General features: G+C 37.3%; 1 protein-coding gene across 1 annotated transcript in view; it reads left to right on the top strand.

Moving 5' to 3' along the window:
- CCDC141 (coiled-coil domain containing 141) overlaps nt 1–24,783 on the top strand; it is a 230,846-nt gene that overhangs the window by 184,231 nt on the left and 21,832 nt on the right. The window contains exons 18-22 of the mRNA XM_003405968.3: nt 10,677–10,817; nt 11,558–11,752; nt 15,178–15,361; nt 18,564–18,676; nt 22,023–22,139. Coding sequence (XP_003406016.2) covers nt 10,677–10,817; nt 11,558–11,752; nt 15,178–15,361; nt 18,564–18,676; nt 22,023–22,139 — 750 coding nt within the window. The remainder of the gene's footprint in view (nt 1–10,676; nt 10,818–11,557; nt 11,753–15,177; nt 15,362–18,563; nt 18,677–22,022; nt 22,140–24,783) is intronic.

The raw sequence follows: 24,783 nt of genomic DNA on the forward strand, positions 1-24,783 counted from the left end.
TGATTATCTTTGGGTAAAATTTTTTTTTTCCTTCATTTTATATGCTTTGTAAGATTAGGAAATTGTAAAACCTCATTTTCTCCATGTCATCAGTCAGAATGAGGCCAGGGGCTGACTGTGGAATAGACCATCAGTTGCTCATATACAAGTTAAAGTAGAAGCTGAAGAAAATTTAAACAAGCCCATGAGAGCCAAAATATGACTTGAATGTGTCCCACCTGAATTTAGAGATGATCTCAAGAATAGATTTGACACATTGAACATTAATGACCAAAGACCAGACAAGTTATGGGATGACATCAAGGATAACATACGTGAAGAAAGCAGAAGGTCATTGTTATGGGTTGAATTGTGTCCCCCAAAAATCTGTCAACTCTGCTAGGAGTATTGTGTGGTTGTCCTCCCTTTTATGATCTGATACATTTTATCCTATGTATTGTAAATCCTAACCTCTATGATGCTAATGAGGCAGGATTAGAGGCCGTTATGTTAATGAGGCAAGACTCAACTACAGGATTAGGCTATGTCTTGAGTCAATCTCTTTTGATATATAAAAGAGAGAAGCAAGCAGAGAAGAGAGGAAACTCATTACCACCAAGCAAGAACAGTCAGGAGCGGAGTTCATCCTTTGCACGGTGGGTCTCTTCGCTGAGAAGCTCCTAGACCAGGGGAAGATTGATGACAAGGACCTTCCCCTGAACCAACAGAGAAAGAAAGCTTTCACCTGGAGATAGTGCCCTGAATTCAGACTTAAAAAAAAAGGCAGCCCTCTAAACTGTGAGAGAATAAATTTCTGTTTCTTAAAGCCATCCACTTGTGGTGTTTCTGTTACACCAGCACTGGATAACTAAGACAGTCATTGAAAAGACAGGAAAGAAGGAAAAGACCAAAACGGACGTCAGAAGAGACTCTGAAACTTCCTCTTGAGTGTAAAGCAGCTAAAGTGAATGGAAGAAATAATGAACTAAAAGAGCTGAACAGAAGATTTCAAAGGGTGGCTTGAAAAGACAAAGTAAAGTGTTACAATGAAATGTGAAAAGACCTGGAGTTAGAAAACCAAAAGGGTAGAACACACTCGGCATTTCTCAAGTTGAAAGAACTGAAGAAAAAATTCAAGCCTCCAGTTGCAGTAGCGGGCAAAATATTGAATGACGCAGGAAGCATCAAAAGAAGATGAAAAGAATACACAGAGTCACTGTACCAAAAAGAATTGTTGAGTGTTTAGCCATTTCAGGAGGTAGCATATGATCAAGAACCAATGGTATTGAAGGAAGAACTCCAAGCTGCACTGAAGGCATTGACAAAAACACATGTCTCCAGGAATCAACAGAATACCAATTGAAATGTTTCAACAAACAGATGCAGCACTGGAGGTGCTCACTCATCTATGCCAAGAAATTTGGAAGACAGCTACCTGGCCAACCCACTAGAAGAGATCCATATTTGTGCCCATTTCAAAGAAAGGTAATCTAACAGACTGCAGAAATTATGAAACGATATCATTAATATCACATGCAAGTAAAATTTTGCTAAAGATCATTCAAAAGCCGTTGAAGTAGTATATCGACAGTGGTATAACTGCCAGAAATTCACGCCGGATTCAGAAGAGGACTCGGAGTGAGGGATATCACTCCAAGATCCATCTGCTGGTGTCAGATGGATCTTGGCTGAAAGCAGAGAATAACAGAAAGATATTTACTTGTGTGTTATTGACTATGCAGAGGCATTCAGCTGGGTCATAACTAATTATGGATAACATGGCAAAGAATGAGAATTCCAGAATACTTATTTGTGCTCATGAGGAACCTGTGCATAGACCAAGAGTCAGTCAATTGAACAGAACAAGGGGGATACTGCATGGTTTAAAATCAGGAAAGGTGAGCATCAGTGTTGTTTCCTTTTACCATACTTAGTCAATCTGTATGTTGAGCAAATAATGCAAGAAACAGGACTATATGAAGAAGAACTCGGCATCAGGACTGGAGGAAGACTCATTAACATCCTGCCTTATGCAGATGACATAACCTTGCTGGCTGAAAGCGAAGAGAACTTGGAGCACTTACAGATGAATATCAAAGACCACAGGCTTCAGTATGGATTATGCCTTAACAGAAAGTAAACAAAAATCCTCACAACTGGACCAATAAGCAACATCGTGATCAATGGATCAAATACTGAAGTTGTCAAGGATTTCATTTTACTTGGATCTGCTATCAACACCCATGGAAGCAGCAGTCAAGAAATCAAATGACAGATTGCTTTGGGCAAATCTGCTGCAAAAGACCTCTGTAAAGTGTTAAAAAGTCGCTTTGAGGACTAAGGTGTGCCTGACCCAAGCCATGGTATTTTCAATTGCCTCACATGCATGCCAGAGCTGGACAACGAATAAGGAAGACCGAAGAAGAATTGATGTCTTTGAATATTGAATATACATGGACTTCCTAAGAACGAACAACTCTGCCTTGAAAAAAGTACAGCCAGAATGTTCCTTAAAAGCGAGAATGGTGAGACTTTGTCTTATGTACTTTGGACATGTTATCAGGAGAGACCAGTTCCTAGAGAAGGACATCATGCTTGCTAAAGTAGAGGGCCAGTGAAAGACAGGAAAACCCTCAACAAGATGGATTGACACAGTGGCTGCTGCAACAATGGAATCAAGCATAGCAACAATTGTGAGCATGGCGCAGGACTGGGCAGTGTTTCATTCTGTTGTACATAAGGTTGCTGTGAGTCGGAGGTAACTCTACGGCACCCAACAACAACAACTTTCTAGAAAGCACAGCTTTCACACAGCCAATTCTGTGAAATTTTTTTCCACCTGATCTACATGGAGAGATACATTTGTATGCATGAATTTTGAATATTACTGTATATTTTCTTGCCTGACAACATAAATAAGTTTTTAAGATAGAAAGCATCATAGACATATTCTCTGCCATATTGCATGGCAGAGCAACATCATTAGTTACTTGTTCTTTACGTGTCTACATTTAGAAATGTAAAAAGTTAATATTGAGCATGTTTTTTTCTTGCAACCTGACCAAAACAATTGCCTTTACATTTACATGATGTTCCTGAAAATTTGTAACTAGAGGCTCATATTACTGGTCACAAACAATTACTTTGCTGAAGAAGAATAATAATGACAGAATTGGGTTGGTATCCATTTTCTCAAAATAAGTTTTCCAAACAGAAGCTTCCATATAATTATATTGCTCTTTCCTGAAAATTTTCCAGGGTAGCAGCATCTTACCCATCAGGAAGGAAACAGAAAAGGACTTTAAAGTGTTAGAAGGAATGGTATAATATTCCATATGTCCTTTCAGTCCCAAAAGTTCTTTTCTCAATGTGGATGTCAGTCACCTGAGTCCCAGGGATACGACTCAGATTAAAAAAAAAAAAAAAAAAACCATCACCGTTGAGTCAGTTCTGACTCATAGTGACCCTATAGGACAGAGTAGAACTGTCCCATAAGGTTTCCAAGACTGTAATCTTTGTGAAAGAAGATTGCCACATCTTTTTCCCATAGAGTGGCTGTTGGATTCGAACCTCTGACCTTTCGGTTAGCAGCAGAGTGCTTAACCACTGAACCACCAGGGTTACAAATCAGATTAGAAGCAGTAAATTAGAATAGAGATATGGTGCTGCTGACGTATACTCAATTAATAAAATGAAAACTATCTGACTTTATGTAACTCTTTGCAGTTGACAAAGTGTTCATGAACAGCTCCTACTAGTAGGAGACCCACCCACTGCCGTCGAGTCAATTCTGACTCATAGTGACCCTATAGGACAGAGTAGAACTCCCCCTTAGAGTTTCCAAGGAGGAGAGGAAGGAGAAAAAGAGTTTGTAGAGAGGAACAAAATACCCTTTGAGGGCAGCGCTATGGTATAGTATGTACAATAATTATTTTCCAGATTGCTAACCCTAATTCATAATTTTTTAAAAAAAGATTATTGCCATTCAGCAGATTTCTACAGTCTGGCTACTATGTGCCAGACCATAATAATACAAAAGTCCTCAGGAAGTTTAGAATCTAGGAACAGTTACAGTCTATGGGACTTCATATTCATAGCTGCTCACTAATCAGGCCCCACCCTGTTTACCTTTCAAGACTGTATGAGACTAGGTCCATTTGGGTTGTATATGCGAGAGGATGGCAAAGATTATAATTTGTTCTGAAAACTTCAATCCCATATGGTTAAAATATTTTAAAATCTTGGTGTTTACAATTTGGAAAATAGGACTCTGGGGTATTTCTAAGGAATGTAGAGAGTTTAAGACTAAAATTATAGCTATCATGTCCAGAATATAAAATTTAATGAAGATACCATGAACATACAAATCTTGAGGAGTAGATAAATATTTATTACTAAGACTCGCTGCTATCTACAGTTAAATATGGAGCAATTGTCTTCTCTTTCCAAGCTGACCCACTTTCTGACACTGCAGGACTGGCTTTAAGCACAGGGAGAACAATGGTGTGCTTGCTGAATGGAAGGAGGCCAAGAAAGTCTTGACCAAAACCTCTTCACTAAGGCTTAATAGTCTATCATTAATAATCGTAGCTAATCATTTGGGTTAAATTCTGAGCCTTTGGTACCTTTATTTCAAATGCAAGCATCCCTGGGAGCTGGTAACATTGCACCCTTATGTTACTGAAAAGCAGTATTAGAAAGATTTTCTCTGGAGTAGGCAAAATGGTGGGCAAGAAATGAAACCAGTAAGGTAGACATTAAGAGAAATGAGAATTGACTACCCATTTTGTATCTTTGCTTTTAGTCTAGTTCTAATGAAAGGCTTTCTTTCTAAATGAATTTTCTCAGTTTTAAAATGTCCCATGTCCATCACACAAATTGGCCTTGCCAGCAACAGACTTTTAAAAAAGGGCATTTGTGTGCCAAAGCTGCCTCAATCAGCTTAGTCAAGACTAAGGATAGTAAGCGGCCCCACTTCTCGGCAGTCTCTTTCCTTTATGCTTCTCAAAAGAGGCCTTGTTCATTCCTAACCCTGAGAAAGGGCTTACCGCTCCCTGAAATATTTGGGGAAGATGCTTATTCTACTAGTTTCAAAAGAACCACAATTTAAAGTCTTCATAATTTGTTTCCCAATCATAGATATGTTAATTTAGTCTGCTTATTCCAGAGCAAATATGGAGGAACTGGACAAGTGGAAAGATAAGAAAATCACATTATTCGTTGGCAAAAATATCTTTTCCATGATTTTTCTCATGATTTTCAGAAATTTTATTAATACGACTTTATAACAACATTTAAAGATTTCTAATAGGGTAATCATCAGCAAAATACTAAAAATTTTTTTCTTTTTATATTAACTTTTTTTTAATTAATTTTTATTGTACTTTTAAATGAAAGTTTACAAATCAGGTCAGTCTCTCATACAAAAATTTATATATACCTTGCTATGCATTCCTAATTGCTCTCCCTTTGATGAGATAGCACAGTACTTCCCTCCACTCTCTCTCCTCATATCCATTCGGGTAGCTTCTGGCCCCCTCTGTCCTCTCATCTTCCCTCCAGACAGGAGATGCCAACATAGTCTCATGTGACCACTTGATCCAAGAAGCTTGTTCTTTGCCAGTATCATTTTCCATCCCCTATTCCAGTCCAATCCCTGTCTGAAGAGTTGGCTTTGGGAATGGTTCCTGCCCTCGGGTAACAGAAGATCTGCGGTCCATGGCCTCTGGGGTCTTTACTAAAAATTCTGCTGAAGATAATTGAAAAACCGTTGCAGCAGTACATCAACGGGAACTGTCAGAAATTCAAGCAGGATTCAGAAGAGGACGTGGAATGAGGGATATCATTGCTTGATGTCAGATGGATCTTGGCTGAAAGCGAGAATACCAGAAAGATGTTTACCTGTGTTTTATTGACTATGCAAAGGCATTCTACTGCATGGATCATAACAGATTATGGATAACATTGCTAAGAATGGGAATTCCAGAACATTTAATTGTGCTCATGTGGAACCTGTACATAGACCAAGAGGCAGTCATTCAAACAAAACAAGGGGATACCGCGTGGCTCAAAATCTGGAAGGGTAGAAGGGTGTGCGTCAGGGTTGTATCCTTTCACCATACTTAATTAATCTGTATGTTGAGCAAATAATCCGAGAAGCTGGACTGTATAAAGAAGAATGCAGCATCAGGATTGGAGGAAGACTCATCTGCCTTATGCAAATGACACAAACTTGCTTGCTGAAAGTGAAGAGAACTTGAAGCACTTACTGATGAAGATCATAGACTACAGTCTTCAGTATGGATTACACCTTAACATAAAGAAAACAGAAATCCTCACAACTGGGTCAATAAGCAACATCATGATAAATGGAGAAAATGTAGAAGTTGTCAAGGATTTCATTTTACCTGGATCCACAGTCAATGTGTGAGGAAGCAGCAGTAAAGAAATCAAACGACATATTGCGTTGGGCAAATCTGCTGCAAAAGACCTCTTAAAAGTGTTAAAAAGTAAAGTTGTCACTTTGAGGACTAAGGTGTGCCTGATCCAAGCCATGGTATTTTCAGTTGCCTCACATGCATGCCAAAGCTGGACAATGAATAAGGAAGACCAAAGAAAAACCGATGCCTTTGAATTATGGTGTTGGCAAATAATATTGAATATACCATGGGCTTCCAGAAGAATGAACAAATGGGTTTTGAAAGAAGTACAGCCAGAATGCTCCTTAGAAGTGGGGATGGTGAGACTTTGTCTCATGGACTTTGGACATGTTATCAGGACAACCAGTCCCTGGAGAAGGACATCATGCTTGGTAAAGTAGAGGGTCAGTGAAAAAGAAGAGGACCTTCAATGAGATGGATTGACTCAGTGGCTGCAATAATTGGCTCAAACGTAGCAACGATTGTGAAGATGGCGCAGGACTGGGCAGTGTTTCGTTCTGTTTTACGTAGGTTCACCGTGAGTCAGAAGTGACTCAAAAGTGTCCAACAACAACAATAGGGTAACTTTCCAGATCTCAGGTTTAGGTGTTTTCTTCTGATCATGTGCTCAGGATGAACAGTTGTCTTAACCATCTCCACCATTCCCCTTTGTTGACAAGCTAACTAAAGTTAGAAACAGCTGCATGAACAATGATACCACAGCCAAGCAACCATGCACTCAGTTCTTTTAAAAATATGACCACATGTTACGTAGGGATTATATGGGAAGTTAAGTCTTCATATTGGAATGTTCAGGTAACATAATCAGGGTAGGGCTAGATTTTTCAGTTGCCGAAGGTAGTTCATGCATGTACTACCTTCCACTTAATCTGCAATAGCCCTGAATTTGAATTGGGAAAGGCACAGGAGTTTAGATTTAAAATGGATTTCCACTCTAACCAAAAGAAAGTCCAAGCAACTGAAGACTTGTTGAGGGAGCTCATGTGTCAGAAAGAAGCTGATCTCATTTCACATACTCATAGCGCCATGAACATTCTTTGGCCTTATAAATCATCTTCAGAGGAAGGACTTACATTCTGACTCATCATTTATCAGTCTTAAATTTCTTAATCCAAAGTAGACTTAAAATTTCATGGTTCAGAATTAGCGTTAAGGATCATATAGTTTTCAAATAGCTCATGGTGCTATGGGTATGTGAAATTGAGCTTTACCGTATAAACATGCAGGTGTAATGTTTATTAGGTGATGACTGAGCCTCTCTTCATTTCTGTAGACTAAAGGCTATAAGGTATGTCATATTCCAGTGGGGAGAAAAAGAATATAAAATTTTATTTTCCTATAGATAAATGTTAATGATAGGACATGTTTTTCAAAATAATTTCTGGTTTCCTCAGATGTGGTAGTTATTACATCTATATTTGCAGATTTCTGATTTTGTGAGGACAAAGTTCCTGCCAAAGTTATTTGTAAATAACTGATGGTATGGTCCCTTTATATCTCAACCCCTGTAACTGACTTTGTCCTTTTCTGCTAAAATCTAATACATGCATATTTAAACGACAGATGTCATAGAATTTAATATCTATTGGTTATTTTTTTTAAATATACCCACTGAACATGACCTTTTACCCATTTTCCTGAGCTCCTAGAGAAATAGGAGCCCTGGTGGCATAGTGATAAAGTGCTCGGCTGCTGAGCAAAAGGTTGGCAGTTGGAACCCACCAGTTGCTCTGCGGGAGAAAGATATGGCAATCTGCTTCTAAAAAGATTTACAGCCTTATGGTAGCTCCATAGACACATCCAAACTCCTTAAGGGACCGAGTTGCTGGTCTCAGGGCTGTGGGGACCATGGTCTCAGTAAACATCTAGTGCAATTGTCATAACAGAGTTTATAAAGAATATGTTCTACATTCTACTTTGGTGAGTAGCATCTGGGGTCTTAAAAGCCTGTGAGTGCCCATCTAGGATATTCCATTGGTCTCACCCCTTCGGGAACAAGGAAGAATGAAGAAAACTAAAGACATAATGGAAAGATTGGTCCAAAGGACTAATGGACCACATCTTCCATGGCCTCCACCAGGCTGAGTCCAGCACAACTAGATGGTGCTTGGCTACTGCCACTTACTGCTCTGACAGGGATCACAATAGAGAGTCCTGGACAGATCTGGAGAAAAATGTAGAACAGAATTCTAACTCAAAAGGAAAGACCAGACTTGCTGGCCTGACAGAGACTGGAGAAACCCTGAGATTATGGCCCCCGGACACTCTTTCGGCTCAGTAATGAGGCCACTCCTGAGGTTCACCCTTCACCCAAAGATTGAACAGGCCTATGGAACAAAACAAGACTAAAGGGGTCACCAGCCGTGGCGCAGTGACTGGAAAGTAGGAGGGAATAGCACAGCTGGTAATAGGGAACCCAAGGTTGAGAAAGGAGAGTGTTGACATGCCGTGGGGTTGTTAACCAATGTCATACAACAATGTATATACTAACTGTTTGATGAAAAACTAGTTCTGTAAACTTTCATCTAAAGTTCAATTAAAAAAAAAAAAGATTTACGGCCTTAGGAACCTTACAAGGCAGTTCTGCTCTGTCCTGTGGAATCACTGAGTTGGAATCGACTCCATGGCAGTGGGTTTGGTTTTGGTTTTAATGGAGAAATAGTCTTCAAACTTAGATGATACAGCTCTTTCATTCCTTCTGAATGCCACTGATTTGTCAATTAAAATGTTTTATGTGGTCTCTGTGCTTGGATTAGTTAATAGCTTAAAAGTAACATTCAACAAATTTCATTTGCCATATAAAATAAATGTGCAAAAATTGCATCCACATAATAATTTCCATGTCTGCTAGGACTTTACAGATAATTGTCTCCAAGAAGTGTTAAAGATAAGGTCAAGGTTCTGTTTTTGCAATATGCAGAATTTGAAGTAAGCATTTTGAGAAAGCGTTTTCTACGGCAGATATGTTTTTCTGCATTAGAAATGTAAAATCCAGGATGTGCACAGTCCTTATTCCCTTCCATATAATTTGTTTGCTGTCATTTAAACGAATTTTAATACTTCTTCTGACTTATCATAGCTTAAATTTATCAACCATGACATTGTTCACTGTTATTGTTAAATGCCTCCATATAATATGAGAAGGTTTATGTTTTTTCTGTACTTTTTTTTGCTGATAATATAGGAAGAGAATTGCTTATCCTTCTTGAATATAGAGAAGAACACATAAAGAGTTTGTGTAATGGAACAAGATGGCTTAAAATTTTGGGATATTGGTAAAGTTGAACTGTTTTTAAGACTGTCGCAACCTGCACCCTATTCTCAGTGCGTCACCATAAACTCTGTTTACACACAAGTTAGGATTGCCATCATGGGAGGCAACTCTTGCTTTTTTTTATTTTGAAGGATCTTTTGCAAAATGTTCATAAAATAACTGTGAAAGGAATTGGGCAAATAACGTTCTTTTCCCCCTACTAAATCTCATGTTGGAAACCATGGTGGTGTAGTGGTTAAGCGCTACGGCTGCTAATCAAAAGGTCGGCAGTTTGAATCTACCAGGCACTCCTTGGAAACCCTATGGGGCAGTTCTACCCTGTCCTAAAGGGTCGCTATGAATCTGAATCAACTTGCTGGCAACAGGTTTTTTTAAAAATCTGATGTTAGGTCTTTTCTCCCAAAGTATAATAATGTGTAATAATTAGTCAATATATAATCATAAGTAATATCCTAGGCAATCACAGTGTCAGTACTTCATTGGCATCTGTCACCTGTAGAGCTCCTCAGAGCCTTAAATGAATTTATACATGATGGCTGTAAGAGCACTGGGAGGTGGAGGGATCTAGGACAAAATGTCCCTCATACCCTAGCACACAGAGAAAAGAATGAATGGGGAAAATGATATCAAATAAAAACAGATAAGACTGAGTTGTTAAAAGTCTATGAAACTAAGAAGCTTTCTTGCTTGGAGGCCAGAGGGATGTTCTATATTTATAATTCTAATTATAAATTACAAATAAAATATTAAGAACATTACTTATATTTTGGGGATATGTTTAGATTCACATTATAGGTCTACTTAGCAGACTTGACTTCGGTTGAAAATCACTCTGAATACATTTTGAAGATGATGAATATTTTGAAGTGTGTAGATATTTTGATTTATTAAAAATGAATTTTTTTAGATATTTTGATTTATTACAAATGAATATTAGTGTTCTCATTTTCAAGACATCACCTCTTTATTTTTATGAACTGCAGCTCAAAGAGTCATTCAAAGATATCAAAAAGAAATTCAACAATTCAAAGTTTAATTACAGTAAGAAAAATGAAAAAGCACGAAATCTGAAGGTTCTTAAATATCAAATTGAACAAGTTGATACGTATGCTGAAAAAATGCAGGTAATGAGAAAGTGATGTGTGTGTGCGTATTACTTGAGTTATTGCAAAATCATTTTGCATTTCAATTCTAGATGCCTAACCCTTGCTGTTGTTATTGTTGTTTTTTACAGTGTGGGAACTAAAAGGGTAGTTTTACATTTTATAATAATTGGGATCTTCATGTAAAATATATAATAATGACTTATCCCTTGAGGCAGCTCCATAATGGTTTCTGGTTTCTTCTAAAGCTACCCAGCCGTCTCTGCTTCCATCTTTCCCCCCAACACACACACACACACACACACACACACACACACACACACACACACACCGCTTTTTGGACACTCCTCTTCCTTTCCCTGCATCTGCCCATGTAGAAAGGAGCTTCCTCCACTGCCCTGTAATCCCCTGTATCTACCTTGTAATGGCTAGATTATTTGAATGCTTTACTGTGAGACAATGAGTTTATTGGGATAAGTATTCGATTTTATGATCATTGTCTTCTTTATCATATTATCACTCTCAAAACCTGAAATAGACCCTGGTGTATAGTAAATTTTCTTTATGTTTAATGAATGTTGAATCAATAAACTGTCTTGAAGAAATCCCATTCTTTCCAAAACACATTTGAAATAGTTATAATCTTAACATATCAGAATGGAGAAAACTACACAAGGTCTTCTAACATTTTCTCTTGGTGTTTAATCACTGTAGTATAATAAATAGAAATTGAATGTTATTAAAAACCTTTTGTTGCACAGGCTTTGAAAAAGAAAATGGAAAAAGTTGAGAACAAAATTTCTGATTCTTTTTTAAATTATGCAAGTTATAAAGTTAATATCCTTTTGGAGGCCTTGAAGGATTTGCAGAAACGTGTGGATGCATTTGACAAAGTTGTGACAGATTACAGGAAGAACTTGGACTTGATGGAGCATCTCCAAGAGATGATAGAAGAGGTATTAACCCATTGCTGATCTTTAATTTACATGCCAAAACTGAGAACTTAATGATGGGAGGGAAGGTGACTTCCATTATGTGGTCAAACGGCACTTGCAGCAGAACACAGCTCTACAAAGTGTGTTCTGTGTGGTTCTGATTCAGTGCCATAGATTGACTCAGAGTCAATGAGAATTCTTATAGTAATAAGCCATCCTACTCCACATTCATATATCAACCAACTCAATTTAATTATAGAATCAGCTTCTATTCACTAACTACTTATCATTTTTCTTTTCTGAATGTAATAACTACACCTGTCCATTGAAAGTTCAAAGGAATAATTCATAAAATAACTTGTATTTATATAAATTTTAGTTCTTACTCCAAATTCTTTGCTCGCTTCTGTGATATTTTAGGTGTACTGTGATATTTTAGGTGTAGATATTCTTATTCCTGTTTTACATGTGAAGAAATTGACCTCCAGAGTGGTTAATTTACTGACCTATTTTGCCATTATGAATTTAAAAACATGGTAGGCTTTTTACACACTGACTAAATAATTGTTTTCTATCTCTGGATTATGTTGAATAGTTTTCACAGTTAACAAGTTTGAATCTGGTCATTCTTTACTCCCCGAAAGGAATTGTGATGATATTGTCATAACTTTTGAATGATTAGAAATTGTGTAAGATTTCACACAAATCTTTCATTTCTTATTTTAACCACTTGGCTTTCATCTCTCACACAATAAATCTGGGGAATAATACCTCCCAATGTTCTGTTTGTCAGAATGTCTAGAGCTTTGATTAGCCCAGAACAGTTTGATCAGAATAGTTAATGATTTTGTGTTTCTTCAGTTTATCTATAGATATTTGATATGAAATGGCACTTTGAGAATAAACTGATAAAAAAACACATTAAACTGATAGAAACTAAAAATAACTTTAAAAACATAAAGATTTTTAAGACATAAGCCCAAAACCCACTGCCATTGAGTCGATTCCAACTCACAGCAACCCTATAGGACAGAGTAGAACTGCCCCCATAGAGTTTCTAAGGATCGCTTGGTGGATTCAAACTGCTGACCTCTTGGTTACCAGCCATAGTACTTACCCACTATGCCACCAGGGTTTCCTTTAAAACATACAGATCTCTAAAATGCAAAGATTTTGAAAATACTGATACACAAGAAGAAAATAAATACCACCCATTAACTCACCGCTTAGACACCACCTGTCTTAGCCACCTGGTGCTGCTATAACAGAAATACCACAAATGGATGGCTTTAACAAAGAGAAGTTTATTTTTTCATAGTAAGGTAGGCTAAAAGTCCAAATTCGGGGTATCAGGTCCAGGGGAAAGCTTTCTCTCTCTGTTGGCCTTCTCTTCAATCTTCCCCTGGTCGAGGAGCTTCTCAGGCACAGGGACCCTGGGTCCAAAGGACGGGCTCTGCTCCCAGCACTGCCTTCTTGGTGGTATGAGGCCCCCAATTCTCTGCTTGCTTCCCTTTCCTTTTATCTCAAGAGATAAAAGGTGGTGCCAGCATCACCCCAGGGAAACTCCCTTTACATTGGATGTAAGGGTAGTGTTAAAATCGCACCCTAACCCTCTCAACGTAAAATTACAATCACAGAATGGAGGACAACCACACAATACTGGGAATTGTGCCCTAACCAAATTGATACACACATTTTGGAGGGGCATAATTCACAGAATGGAGGACAACCACACAATACTGGGAACTGTGCCCTAACCAAGTTGATACACACATTTTGGAGGGGCATAATTCACAGAATGGAGGACAACCACACAATACTGGGAACTGTGCCCTAACCAAGTTGATACACACATTTTGGGGGAGCATAATTCAATCTGTGATACAACCATTCATATTTTAAAGAATATTTTTCTGGGCAAATACATGTTTGTTGATAAGATTAGATACTACATGTATTATTTTACCTTTCAATGTAATTAAATATTTTCTGTGACATAATATTAATGACTGTATCATAACGATTGTGTTTCTTCAGTTTATCTGTAGATATTTGATATGAAATGGCACCTTGAGAATAAACTGATAGAAATCATTTTCTATTAGTGTTGTTTTTAAAAGTTAATTTTGCTACTGTAAAGCAATGCTACATTAGCTATTATTGTCATTAAATCCATGTATCTTGCTCCTTCTCATTGTTATTTCCTTAGGATAACTTCCTAAAATAGAATTAGCACCAAAGAGGGTGAATGTTTCAAGATTTTTTATTGTATTGTCCAGTTGCACTTTAGAAATGTTTTACTAATTTATTCTTACCGGCAACATATAAAAGTTCCCATTTCTCCGTATTTACATCAATACAAGATGTTTAACTATTATAGAATTATATTCACAATTCTATTCAGCAGGATATCTATTTAGAATATTCAGAATAGCTTATATACTTCACAAAATTTTAAAAGATTCAGAAAAAAGTAATATTGTGATTTTTCAGGTACAAAAATAATTATTGGTATTATTTTTTATATTTTCGAGAGGATAAATGAGAGTATGCATAAAATGCATGAAATTTGATAAAGTTATTATTTGCACATTTCATATTGAAGAAACTCTCTACTTAAAGCTCTTGAGTGCTCTTTGTAACCCATTATTCTGAGATACAAAACATCTATCCTTATCACTAATCGGGTGACTTTTTAGATTTAACACTACATACCTTAAGGAGGATCAAAATGATCATTCTTCTATATCTGACACATCTGATGTATGGGTTTGCCATAGCTCTTTGGCACTTACTTACAGCCAGCTCCTAATAGACTTGTGTTTCTATTTCTTACCCAGCATAAGTGCTCCTGGCCTGTGTCAGACACATTCCTTCCATCGCAGTTATTTATTTTTAGTGAGAAACTGTCTCAGTGTCCACTGTGCTTTGAAAATAGGACTATATTCTATTTAAAAAAGGTCAAATTCTCTCCTTTAAATGATAATTCCTCTATCATAGACTAAATCTCTTAAAAGAGCATTTGTTTGCTAGCATATTTATCAGATAATACTTTATCCATCTGTTGTTAATGATTTCAGCTAATTATGTTGAATTTTTTGTGTTTTCAGGTTTTTTTCCTTTGCTTTTTAGTTGATACTTGTAATTGCCTATTCTTTAAGTGTGTGACATTGATTGCTCTTAACGATTATACTTCAGGCAAATCTAAGAAGGCAGGAGAATCAAATGTATTTCCCTACCTCCCTATCTGCCTCTAATGTCCAACTGCAAAAGTATTTGATTTTTTTTAATATTTTCTTTATTATGTCTTAGAAAGTTTAAACTAATGTGAATATATATCTTGAGGAAATTAAAATTTTATAATTCAAAGCTCAAAATTAGGAACTGAAGTAGGATAAAAAGTAGGATAGTACCTCTTTAATCTCGCTTTGTCCTATTTAACTTAGTGTTACTTTTGGTATGAAGATGCAAGTGCCACAGTTGTAAGAGTTGGAAAATACTCCACAGAGTGCAAGACAAAAGAAGCTGTGGAAATTCTCCATCAGCAGTTTAATAAGTTTATCATGCCCTCAGTGCCTCAGCAAGAAGAAAGGATTCAGGAAATCACTGACCTTGCTCGGCGCTTATATGGTGAGATCCCTTTTAAGATATCCAGTAATTTGCCATTGGAGAAATCTACATGGAACCTAATCCAGTAGAAAGTGGGAGCACTGCAAACCCTCAGGGTCCTCAGTACACTGACCTATTCAAGGAAAAAGCTTAGGATGAGACTCCTCATCCAGCAAAAGTAAACAGTGGGGAATAGTGGGAGAACTGACAGCAGCCTCTGAAACCTGCTGGTTTTTAACAACTGTATGTAAACCCCCCTTCACCTGTTCTCTTTTCTCACCCATTTCCGTTGATCATCTCCAGAGTGATAAAACCAGAACGATACTCAGCTAATGTAGAGAAGAATTATCTGATTTCCACTAGAGTGGTTTCTTGAAAAACATATAAAACTCCAGTAACACTTTAGGCATACAGCTAAGACTGGAGTCTATAGCTCTCTCATTTCTGTGAAGGCTATGGTTCATGGTTTAAAGAAAGAGAGAAGTTCTCCCTCACTTTCCTTTCGCTTGTGGAATAAAGGTGAGAACTCAAGTGATCATGTCACAAATTCTGCTTTCATCTGCTCTGTGACTAGGAAAGATAATACAGTTGTCACCTGAGAAGGCCTTCTTCTTAAAGAAGGAAGCACCCATTTAAGTACGGAGCAGAAGAAAAATGTAGAACAGAATTCCAATTCACATAAAAAGACCAGACTTAATGGTCTAACAGAGACTGGAGGAACCCCCCCCAAACTATGGCCCCCAGACGCTCTGTTAACCCAGAACTGAAACCATTCCTGAAGCCCACTCTTCAGACCAAGATTAGACAGGACCATGAAACAAAAAATAATACAGGTGAGGAATGTGCTTCTTAGTTCAATCAGATACGCAAGACCAAATGGGAAGTTCCTGTCCAAAAGCGGGATGAGAACGCAAGAAGGGACAGGAACTGGAGGAAGGGACACAGGGAACCCTGGGTGGAAGGAAGGGGTGTGCTGTCACATTGTGGGGATTGCAGCCAATGTCACAAAACAGTATGTGTATAAATTTTTGAATGAGAGATTAACTTGAGCTGTAAACTTTCACCTAAAGCACAATTAAAAAAAAAAAAAATGCCCCTAAGTGATGACAGTCCTTGAGGGCTCTTAGGAGTAAGCTCTGTGAATTCCCTGATACCATTCCTATGAGACCGAGAGTAATACCCAGTGAGCAAGCAAATCTAGCCCAGAAAAAAAACAGGAACAGGTGGTACAAATGCTTCACTTGGCTGCCCACAGCTGCTGTCAGCTAGATATCGTCTCTTGTAACATGAAGCAGTGTTCATGGATAGCCATAAAAATTTCATAGAACAATATATACTGTACTGCCTAATATTAAATTATTGAGAATAAATTTCTTATGATTTTCCAAAGGAAAAAGAAACATAAAAAAGATAAAATATAGATTAAAAATTTGATGAAAACTAATGTTACATCTCCTTTTTACTTTAGTTACGGTTTCAGTGCACTAAAAACTTTTGGAAGCACTCTGTTCCCATAGTGTTGTGTATTTCTGTCTATTATTTGTACTTTTCAAACTGTAGTATAATCGTCTTTTCTCTTGTCTACTGACCATTACTCCACGAGAGCAAGACCAGTGATTTGTATCACTGTGTCTCAGTGCCTATTCAGTTCTAGCACATGGTGAGTACTCACACAGGCCCATAAAAGTTATGTTCCTTTCTATCATGCACTATCCCATATTCCTGTTTTGTCTGTCTTCCTGGCCCTTAACCACCCACTGATATATAGTTATTTGTCTATTGTCTGTCTTTCCTTACCAGAGTGTAAGCTTCATGAGAGAAGAGATTTTGCCCATTAGTTTACTGCTTCATGGCCTGTACTAAGTACTTAGCAAATATTTGATGAATGAATGAATCACTGAATGAATAATGAATGAGTAAATGAATGACCTGAACCTTCTTCTGTTCAGTATAGAAGCTATGCATTTAAAAAAAAAATAGCATCAAATAAGGCACTTTAGGAATATTATATCAACTCTTGCAGGCCATTCAAGCTTTATTGAACCCTGAATTTTAATTCAAATAAGTTTACCTTAAAAAAAAAATTGAGTACTTAACTATGTACTAGGTGCTGTGGTTGATATAAAGTGAATAAGACCTAGTTCTTACCTTCAAGAAATCACATCCTAGGGTAAGAACTCCTGATACGTTAAATGCAGTGGAAAGTTTAAAATGTGTAATACAGCTTGGCCTAGGTTGTGAAGTCAGGCAGTCCTGGGTTCAAATCCCTACTCAGTAAGTTAACCTGTTTCAAGCCTAAAGTTTCTTGTTTGTAAAATGTGGATAGTAATAGAAGCTACATGAGGTTTACATTACATAATACATATAAAGTGTTTAGCCATAGGCAAATAATAAGCACTAGTGAATACATGAAGCGCTGGTGGCACAGTGGTTAAGAGCTTGACTGCTGACCTAAAGGTAAGCAGTCTGAATCCATTAGCCGCTCCTTGGAAACCCTATGGGGCAGTTTTCCTATGTCCTATAGGATTGCTATGAGTTGGAATCACCTCGACAGCAAAGGGTTTGTTTTTTTGTTTTGTTTTACTCAATACATGGTAGTTATTTTTTGTTGTCATTCCAACAAGGAGTGATAAAACCCAACTGGGAAAAATTAAGAACATTTTCACAAAGGTGTTGGTAAAGGAGGTAGACCTTGAAGAGTAGGAAGGATTTTGACAGCAAATATGTAGTGAGGAGGGCATTCCCAGAGTAGGAAAGAATAGTCGTGGTTGTGGAGATTTTGTGGAAGATTTACTGGTTTAGTTTGCCCAGAGATACAATACGTGACGGAATTAGGGTTACTTACATAGGAAAGCCAGGGTGAAGCCATATTATGGGGGACCTTGAATACCATCCTGAGAAATTTATTCTTTTCTAGGCAATGGAAAACCACTGAATGTTCTGAACAAGAGAAAACTTGATTAGAATTGAGATTTAAGAATATTAATATGCCAATATTATGTAGGTTCCATAAGAGTGACATGGTACGGCAAATGTAATCACTTCTAGAATACCTGATTTTTCCCAAAAAAGTCTTTATTTATATGTTCAGCAAATATTTATTAAACACTTAGTATCTACCAGCTCTTACACCAGAAGTGGGAGATATGAGTTAATGTCTGGATTTTTAAAATATCTGCTAAGGATTTGACCTTTAAAAATAGTTTTATCCCTTCTCTTCTAGGTTTAGAAGAAGGGAAGAAATACGCTGAGAAACTAGTAGCAAAACACAAAGAGGTTCTTGAATCTGTTACTGAATTATGTGGGTCTCTCACAGAGCTTGGAGAAAAACTGGAGGTACCTTCTTCTTTCCAGAATATTTTTGAGGGATATAAATAAAAATGTGTTGATCAAGTGTCTTCTAATGTGAAGATGTTCTAATAGAAATTCTCAAGGGATGTAATGTGCACATTTGTTTCACAGCTTTCTGACGTAATTATATGGGTGTTTCTGATAATTAATTCTGCTTTTCTATCACTGCAGAGAAAAATGTTGCGGGGAATAAGGGCTAAACACAATTAAGTGTCTCCTTTACATTTTCATGAATCACATCCTAAAAGATAATCATGTGCCTTTAAAACCAGAGTACAGTCTATATTAAGTAGCCTTATGTTTTTGGTTGCAAATGATAGATGTAAGGTTCCTGCCCTGCCCCCCAAATTGTGGCCCCAGAGAAAATAAAACTAATATTCAGGTATTATATTCATGGAACATTTAGCTTCATGGAAATATTAAACTAATCGTTTCTTCAATTGAATAAAAAATCGATGGTAAAAATACAGAGAAGACATGTGCATGTCTGTGTCTAGGGAACAACCAGTTAAAAGAGAAATACATTGTTTTGTCTATGTCATGTCAAAAACTGGTTTGATTAATGCTGTTTTTACAACCATCTGTGAGAACTGGTTATTTAAGATGGGGAGAATAGTAAGGTAATTAAGAACACAGGCTTTAGAGGAAAACCAGCTGCCTTGGGATACCAACTCTCCAAATAATTAATTTGTGACCTTGAGTAAAATTACTTAATCTCCTAGACTCAGCTTCTTGGTCTGTAAAATGAAGGAAATAGCAGCCCCTAGGTGAATGCAATGATGATGACGCTCGTGATTATTGTGGTTTTTGTTACTGAGGCATCGTGAGGTCAATTTCAGTTCAGAGCAGAATTATATTTACTTCTGCCATCTATCTTTTCTCATTTTAAATAACACTACAGTGAACATCTTTGTGGATATAGTTTTTTTCTTTCTCTTGTATTCTTTCCTATGGATAAATTCTCCAAAGTATATTTGGGTAAAAGGATATGAAGTTGTTAATGTTTCTAACATATTTGTTAAATTGCTTTCCATAAATGTTTTATAATTGTAATGCCATCTGTACCGTATACCTTATATTATCTTTTTCAACATTTATCATTTTCTCCCCACTTCAGCCTCCCCCCGAGGACCTGTTTGTTCTGCTGATACCCAGACTAAAAATCACTGCTTTCTCTGAATCTTTACTTTCCCTTACCTACAACATCCCTCCTATTTATATTATATATCTTTAAGTAAGGTCTCTCCTAATAAAGTAAAATCTACTCTCTCCAGGTCATATCCCGTCTCCCCTGTGACTGTTCTTCCTGAAAGAGTTGTCTCCCTCTCCTCACTTTCTATTTCCTATCCACTCTACATCCCCAGTAATTAGAATCGTACCCTATCTTTCTCATTCTCAGTCCACCACTTTGATTCTCTTTTGCACTATTCAGGAACCTCATATATATACACTCCAGCTACACTGCCCTTCCTAATACAGTTCTGCTGGCAGCATTTTTGCATTCAAAACACTTCACTGCTTACCAGATAAAGTTTAGACTTGGGCCTTTTGATGTTCTCAGGTTAATTTGATACCTTTCCAAACAACTGTTCCTCTGCATTCATTGCAGGCTCCTGTCCAACTGGTCTGCTAGTCATTCCCTGCTTCTTAATCTTTACTTTCAGTACATGACCTTCTGTCTGTGTTTATCAAAATCTCACCATCTTTCAGAGTCACACCTAAATACTGCCTTTTTCATAAATCCACCCTCAATTATACCACTTCCTCTCTGATCTCCCGTAGCACTTTGTGTTCTCTCTTACCATAGCCATCACATATAACTACCATTACCATCCCAACCGCCCTACTTGATTAAACTTTAGGAAGCTCTATGATCTGTTCAGTGTAGAGTCCTCCATAACATTTAACACCATGCTTTGCCTAAAGCAGATTCTCCAGAAAGGCTTTTGGCATTCGTAGTAAATGTCCAAAGGACTGCTACAGAGAAGAAGAATCACTGAATAGCTAAAAATGTTTGATTTGAGTGAGTGTAGTTGTGAGAAAGGGCCTCTCTGGTAAGAGAAATAAGCATCAACATTGCCCTTATGAGTTTCAGTCAGAATAATAGCTTGTCACTTTATAGATGTTTGTATGAAAAGCATAAACGTCTGACCTTTATGTTTTTGAGGTTGATGCTATGGCTCTCTTTTGCAGGGGTTATTAAAAAGTGGGCCCAGAAATCTCTAGCAAGGCTGAAATTATGATAATACGCCTTTCCATTTGTATATCAATTTGAGATTTACAAAAGACTTTTACGTGTATTATTTCCATGATCTTCCAAATAACCTTCAGATGGATATAAGACATGTGTTGTTTATATTAAAGGGAAAGGAACAAGTTCAAAGCAGGTAAAATGCTTTTGAACTTAGATCTTCAATTAAATCTAGTGGCTTTTTTCCCACAACAGCTGCCATTTTGGAATTAGTTATAAAGTACATGCTAAAGCAGAGTGACTTATCCAGTAATACAAACCAGTTTAGCTTTAGAGTTGATTCTAAAAGCCGAATCTCCTTAGTAGGGTGTTGTCTCCCTGAATCCTCTGAGCCAGTGCAGTGTGTGAACTTCAAGGGACAAAACCCATCTAATGACCATGTGTGTTCCAGATGGAATAGAGAATCTTCTGTTGGGGTATCATCACCACCCTAAAGTAGTATGTTTCGTCACTTGTGGTACCCGCGGGTCTTTCACCTTTACAAAATCTTCTGAGGCCTCCCACTGATTCCGCCTCTCCCTCCATGGTTAAAACTGAGTCCCATGAAATGAAGGTGCAGAATATCACCACCCACATGAAGCAGTCTTTGTTCTCAACTTTTTTCTTTATCTTAGTGATATTTCCTTTTTCTTTTTAAGACTCTCCCAAATCTTTTACTTGTGTAAATTCTCTAGATTTCCTGCTTTCTTCTCCATCAGAGATTTTAAATCATTTCTACTTCTTTACTGCTTCCCAGTCTCTCCTAATGGTTTAAACTCCCATGCGCAAAAATTCTTTTCTCCAGAGAATGCTTCTGAAACAGCATCCTATTGTAAGAACTATTTTTTTTTCCCTGCTGGGGCTTTAAACAACCGATTTTTACTGGCAATGAATTTTATCAAAGAAATGGGACAGGATGGGGGGAATGCTGAGCTGGAGAGATAATTTTATAAATCACAGCATGGGAGTACATCAGTCTCTCGAAGCATACATTTGCTGAAAGTTTGCAAGTGGTCTTCGTTTTCTTCCAAGTGGTTATTGTATGGCACTGTTCCTCTAACTTTCTTGGCCCAGATTCTCACTAACCATTGCTTTGTACAGCAGGGAGACGTTTTAAAGATACATCCGAATATGGAAGACTTCCATGATTATTGTATTGACCTATTAAAAGAACCAGCAAGAAATAAACAGGCAATATTCACGGAAGAAAGCAATAAGGTAAGGGAAACTACTAAGCCTTGTTATTTATTACTTCGATTTTGAGGTTGGAGTAAATTGAAGCCTTATTACCAGTTTCAGTTGAATCTCTCAATGTAAATGTGGTCTGAGTTTTCTCTGGTGGTGCAATGGTTAAGAGCTACAGCTGCTAAGCAAAAGGTCAGCAGTTGGAATCTACCAGCCACTCCTTGGAAACCCTATGGGGCAGTTCTGTTCTGTCCTGTAGGGTCGCTATGAGTCAGCATCTCAACGGCACTGGCTTGGGTTTTTTTTTTTTCTTTAGTTCTGGTTTACTCCTTACTTAGTTCTGCTCTCTTCTATGCTGTTTCTCTCTCAGTTACTCCTTTAAATACTGGAGCTGTAGCATTTCAGATTGACATTGGGACAGCCATTCCAAGGCCATAATGTCACCACAGACCATTTCTATTTTTCCCATTTCTAGCTGCCTTCCCATTGTTTTTTTTATATTCAATCTCAACTTTAAATTTTACTTCTTCCTCTTTGTCATAAAGCCAAGTTATGATTTTTATTGTTTTATACTAAAAAAAAAATAGTATATGAAATTTGATTGTATTTTGTTCCCATAGAATCTACCTCTACGATGATATTGCCAGTCACATGTACTGAAATTTAGAATCCAGCTGAAATATAAATACTAAAGTATTTAGAGAAATGTTTAAATTACTTTCAAACACATGCATTACAGATGAATTTAAAAAACTGAAAATATTTGCAAAATGCATGTGTATCATACTTTCAAAAATATTATTTAAATCACACCATTATGGATTTTCTGGATACGCTTTTCACTCTCTATTCATAGCTGCTGGACTATAATTAGCTCTTGACTTTTTGCTTTGCCAAGTTGGCTGCTCCCAATGTTTCTCTCTTGAGATGAAGGAATAAGCAGAGTCACCATAATTCTCAACTGTCTCCAAAATAATAAAATATACTTCTTGGGACATGAGAGTTTAAAAAAAAAAAAAAATCCCCCTTTGTTACAGTTAGCCTATGGAAAAAGATTTATAAATCCTTGAAGTCAGTATAGTTCTTAGGACTTCCTTTTCCACAAGTGAAATCTGTGTCAAGGTCTAGTGTGATTATACAGCCACCCAGAAACAACTACCATTAGACACACCACCCATTGTGGTACAGCCTTGTGGCACTTAAACCCTGGTTCTTCTCTAAGGAAAGGAAAGCTGCCAAAACTTAGTCCTCTTGTTTGACCTTACCTTTATTTTAAAACGGTCTTTGGTTACTCTGATTTTATCTAAATCAGGGCTTCTCAATCTCGGCACTATTGAGATTTCTTTGCTTTACTGTGCAATGCAGGATGTTTAGCGGCGTCCCTGGCTTCCACCCACTAGATGCCAGTAGTGCCTCCCCCCACCAAGTTACCACAACCAGAAATGTCTCCAGACATGTCAGATGTCCACTGGGGAACAAAATCACCCCTGATTGAGAACCACTGGTCAAAAGGATAAAGAGCAACATTAAATGCACCTCATTTTCTTGACTAAGTTCTAAGAGTTACTAAATAAAATGTTATATATTTTATTTTATTCCGCATTGTTTTTTCACTGTGAACTAGACATATTTACTAAGAACTCAGAAGCAAGTTATTACTACCAAAGCAAACTGTAAAAATGGGGTTTCTTGCTTCTGTTTATTTTTCTTAGAGAAAAATACAAACTCATTTGCATAAAAAGGTGAAGTTTATTTTCATTGAAAAAATAACTTCTAGTATAAACTAAACCACACAGTAGACTATCAGTCATTGAGAATGAAAGTGAAGTTACGTAATTATAGCTGTCACGAACTCTGGTTGACATCATTTCACATATACTTATTCTGGTGCCTTTGGTGCAGGCAGTAAAATGAAACGGCGGCTGTAATCTTCACTTTTAAATAGCTCAATCACGTTTACCCTCTTATTGTCTCTATTATTTATATTGTAGGTCAGATGTAATGATTCCCTGAAACACTATGTGGGCAGATACAGGAAACACCAAAAAAAGCTTGTCGGAGAATTGCTATGTTCAATTCTGATACCCTTAAATGGTGTTTCTCTTCCTAGGAAAATTTTTAGAGTCAGAAAGAACAATTCCACAAATGTATTCATCCCGGAAATTTTCTCCAGTAGATAATAGATTGCTTCTCATTTTCCTGACCACAAAATACAGCAGATAGAATTCAGCAATTCAGTAAATACACTGTCTGTTGTACTGCTAACAGATTAGTGATGGCATTGTATCCCCGTGGTGAGCACTGAAGCTAAATCCACAGTAGTATCTGAAAACTCCTAAGGTTAAATAAAGGCACAGAGTATTAAGAGACTTGCCTACAGCCACAGAACTATTCCGTGGAAGATGAGGGCTTGCACTGCTGGCATTTAAGGAATTTTAGTGCTGGAAGGGACTTAAGAATCATCTGATCAAAGATCATTCTACAGTTAAGGAAACTGAGGCCAAATGAGGTTAAATATCTTGTCTACCAAAAATCACGAAAAATAAGTGTCAGAACTGGGCAGGCAGCCCAATTCTCCTGAATTTCAGGCAGGTACTTTTTTATTTCTTAGAAGATGAAAGGAGAGCTCCAAGAAACTGCTGCATATAAATAAGCTGTTTTGTAATGCTACTGTAGC

The sequence above is a fragment of the Loxodonta africana genome, chromosome 6, assembly GCF_030014295.1.
Source record: "Loxodonta africana isolate mLoxAfr1 chromosome 6, mLoxAfr1.hap2, whole genome shotgun sequence".
In the NCBI taxonomy this organism is placed as follows: domain Eukaryota; kingdom Metazoa; phylum Chordata; class Mammalia; order Proboscidea; family Elephantidae; genus Loxodonta; species Loxodonta africana.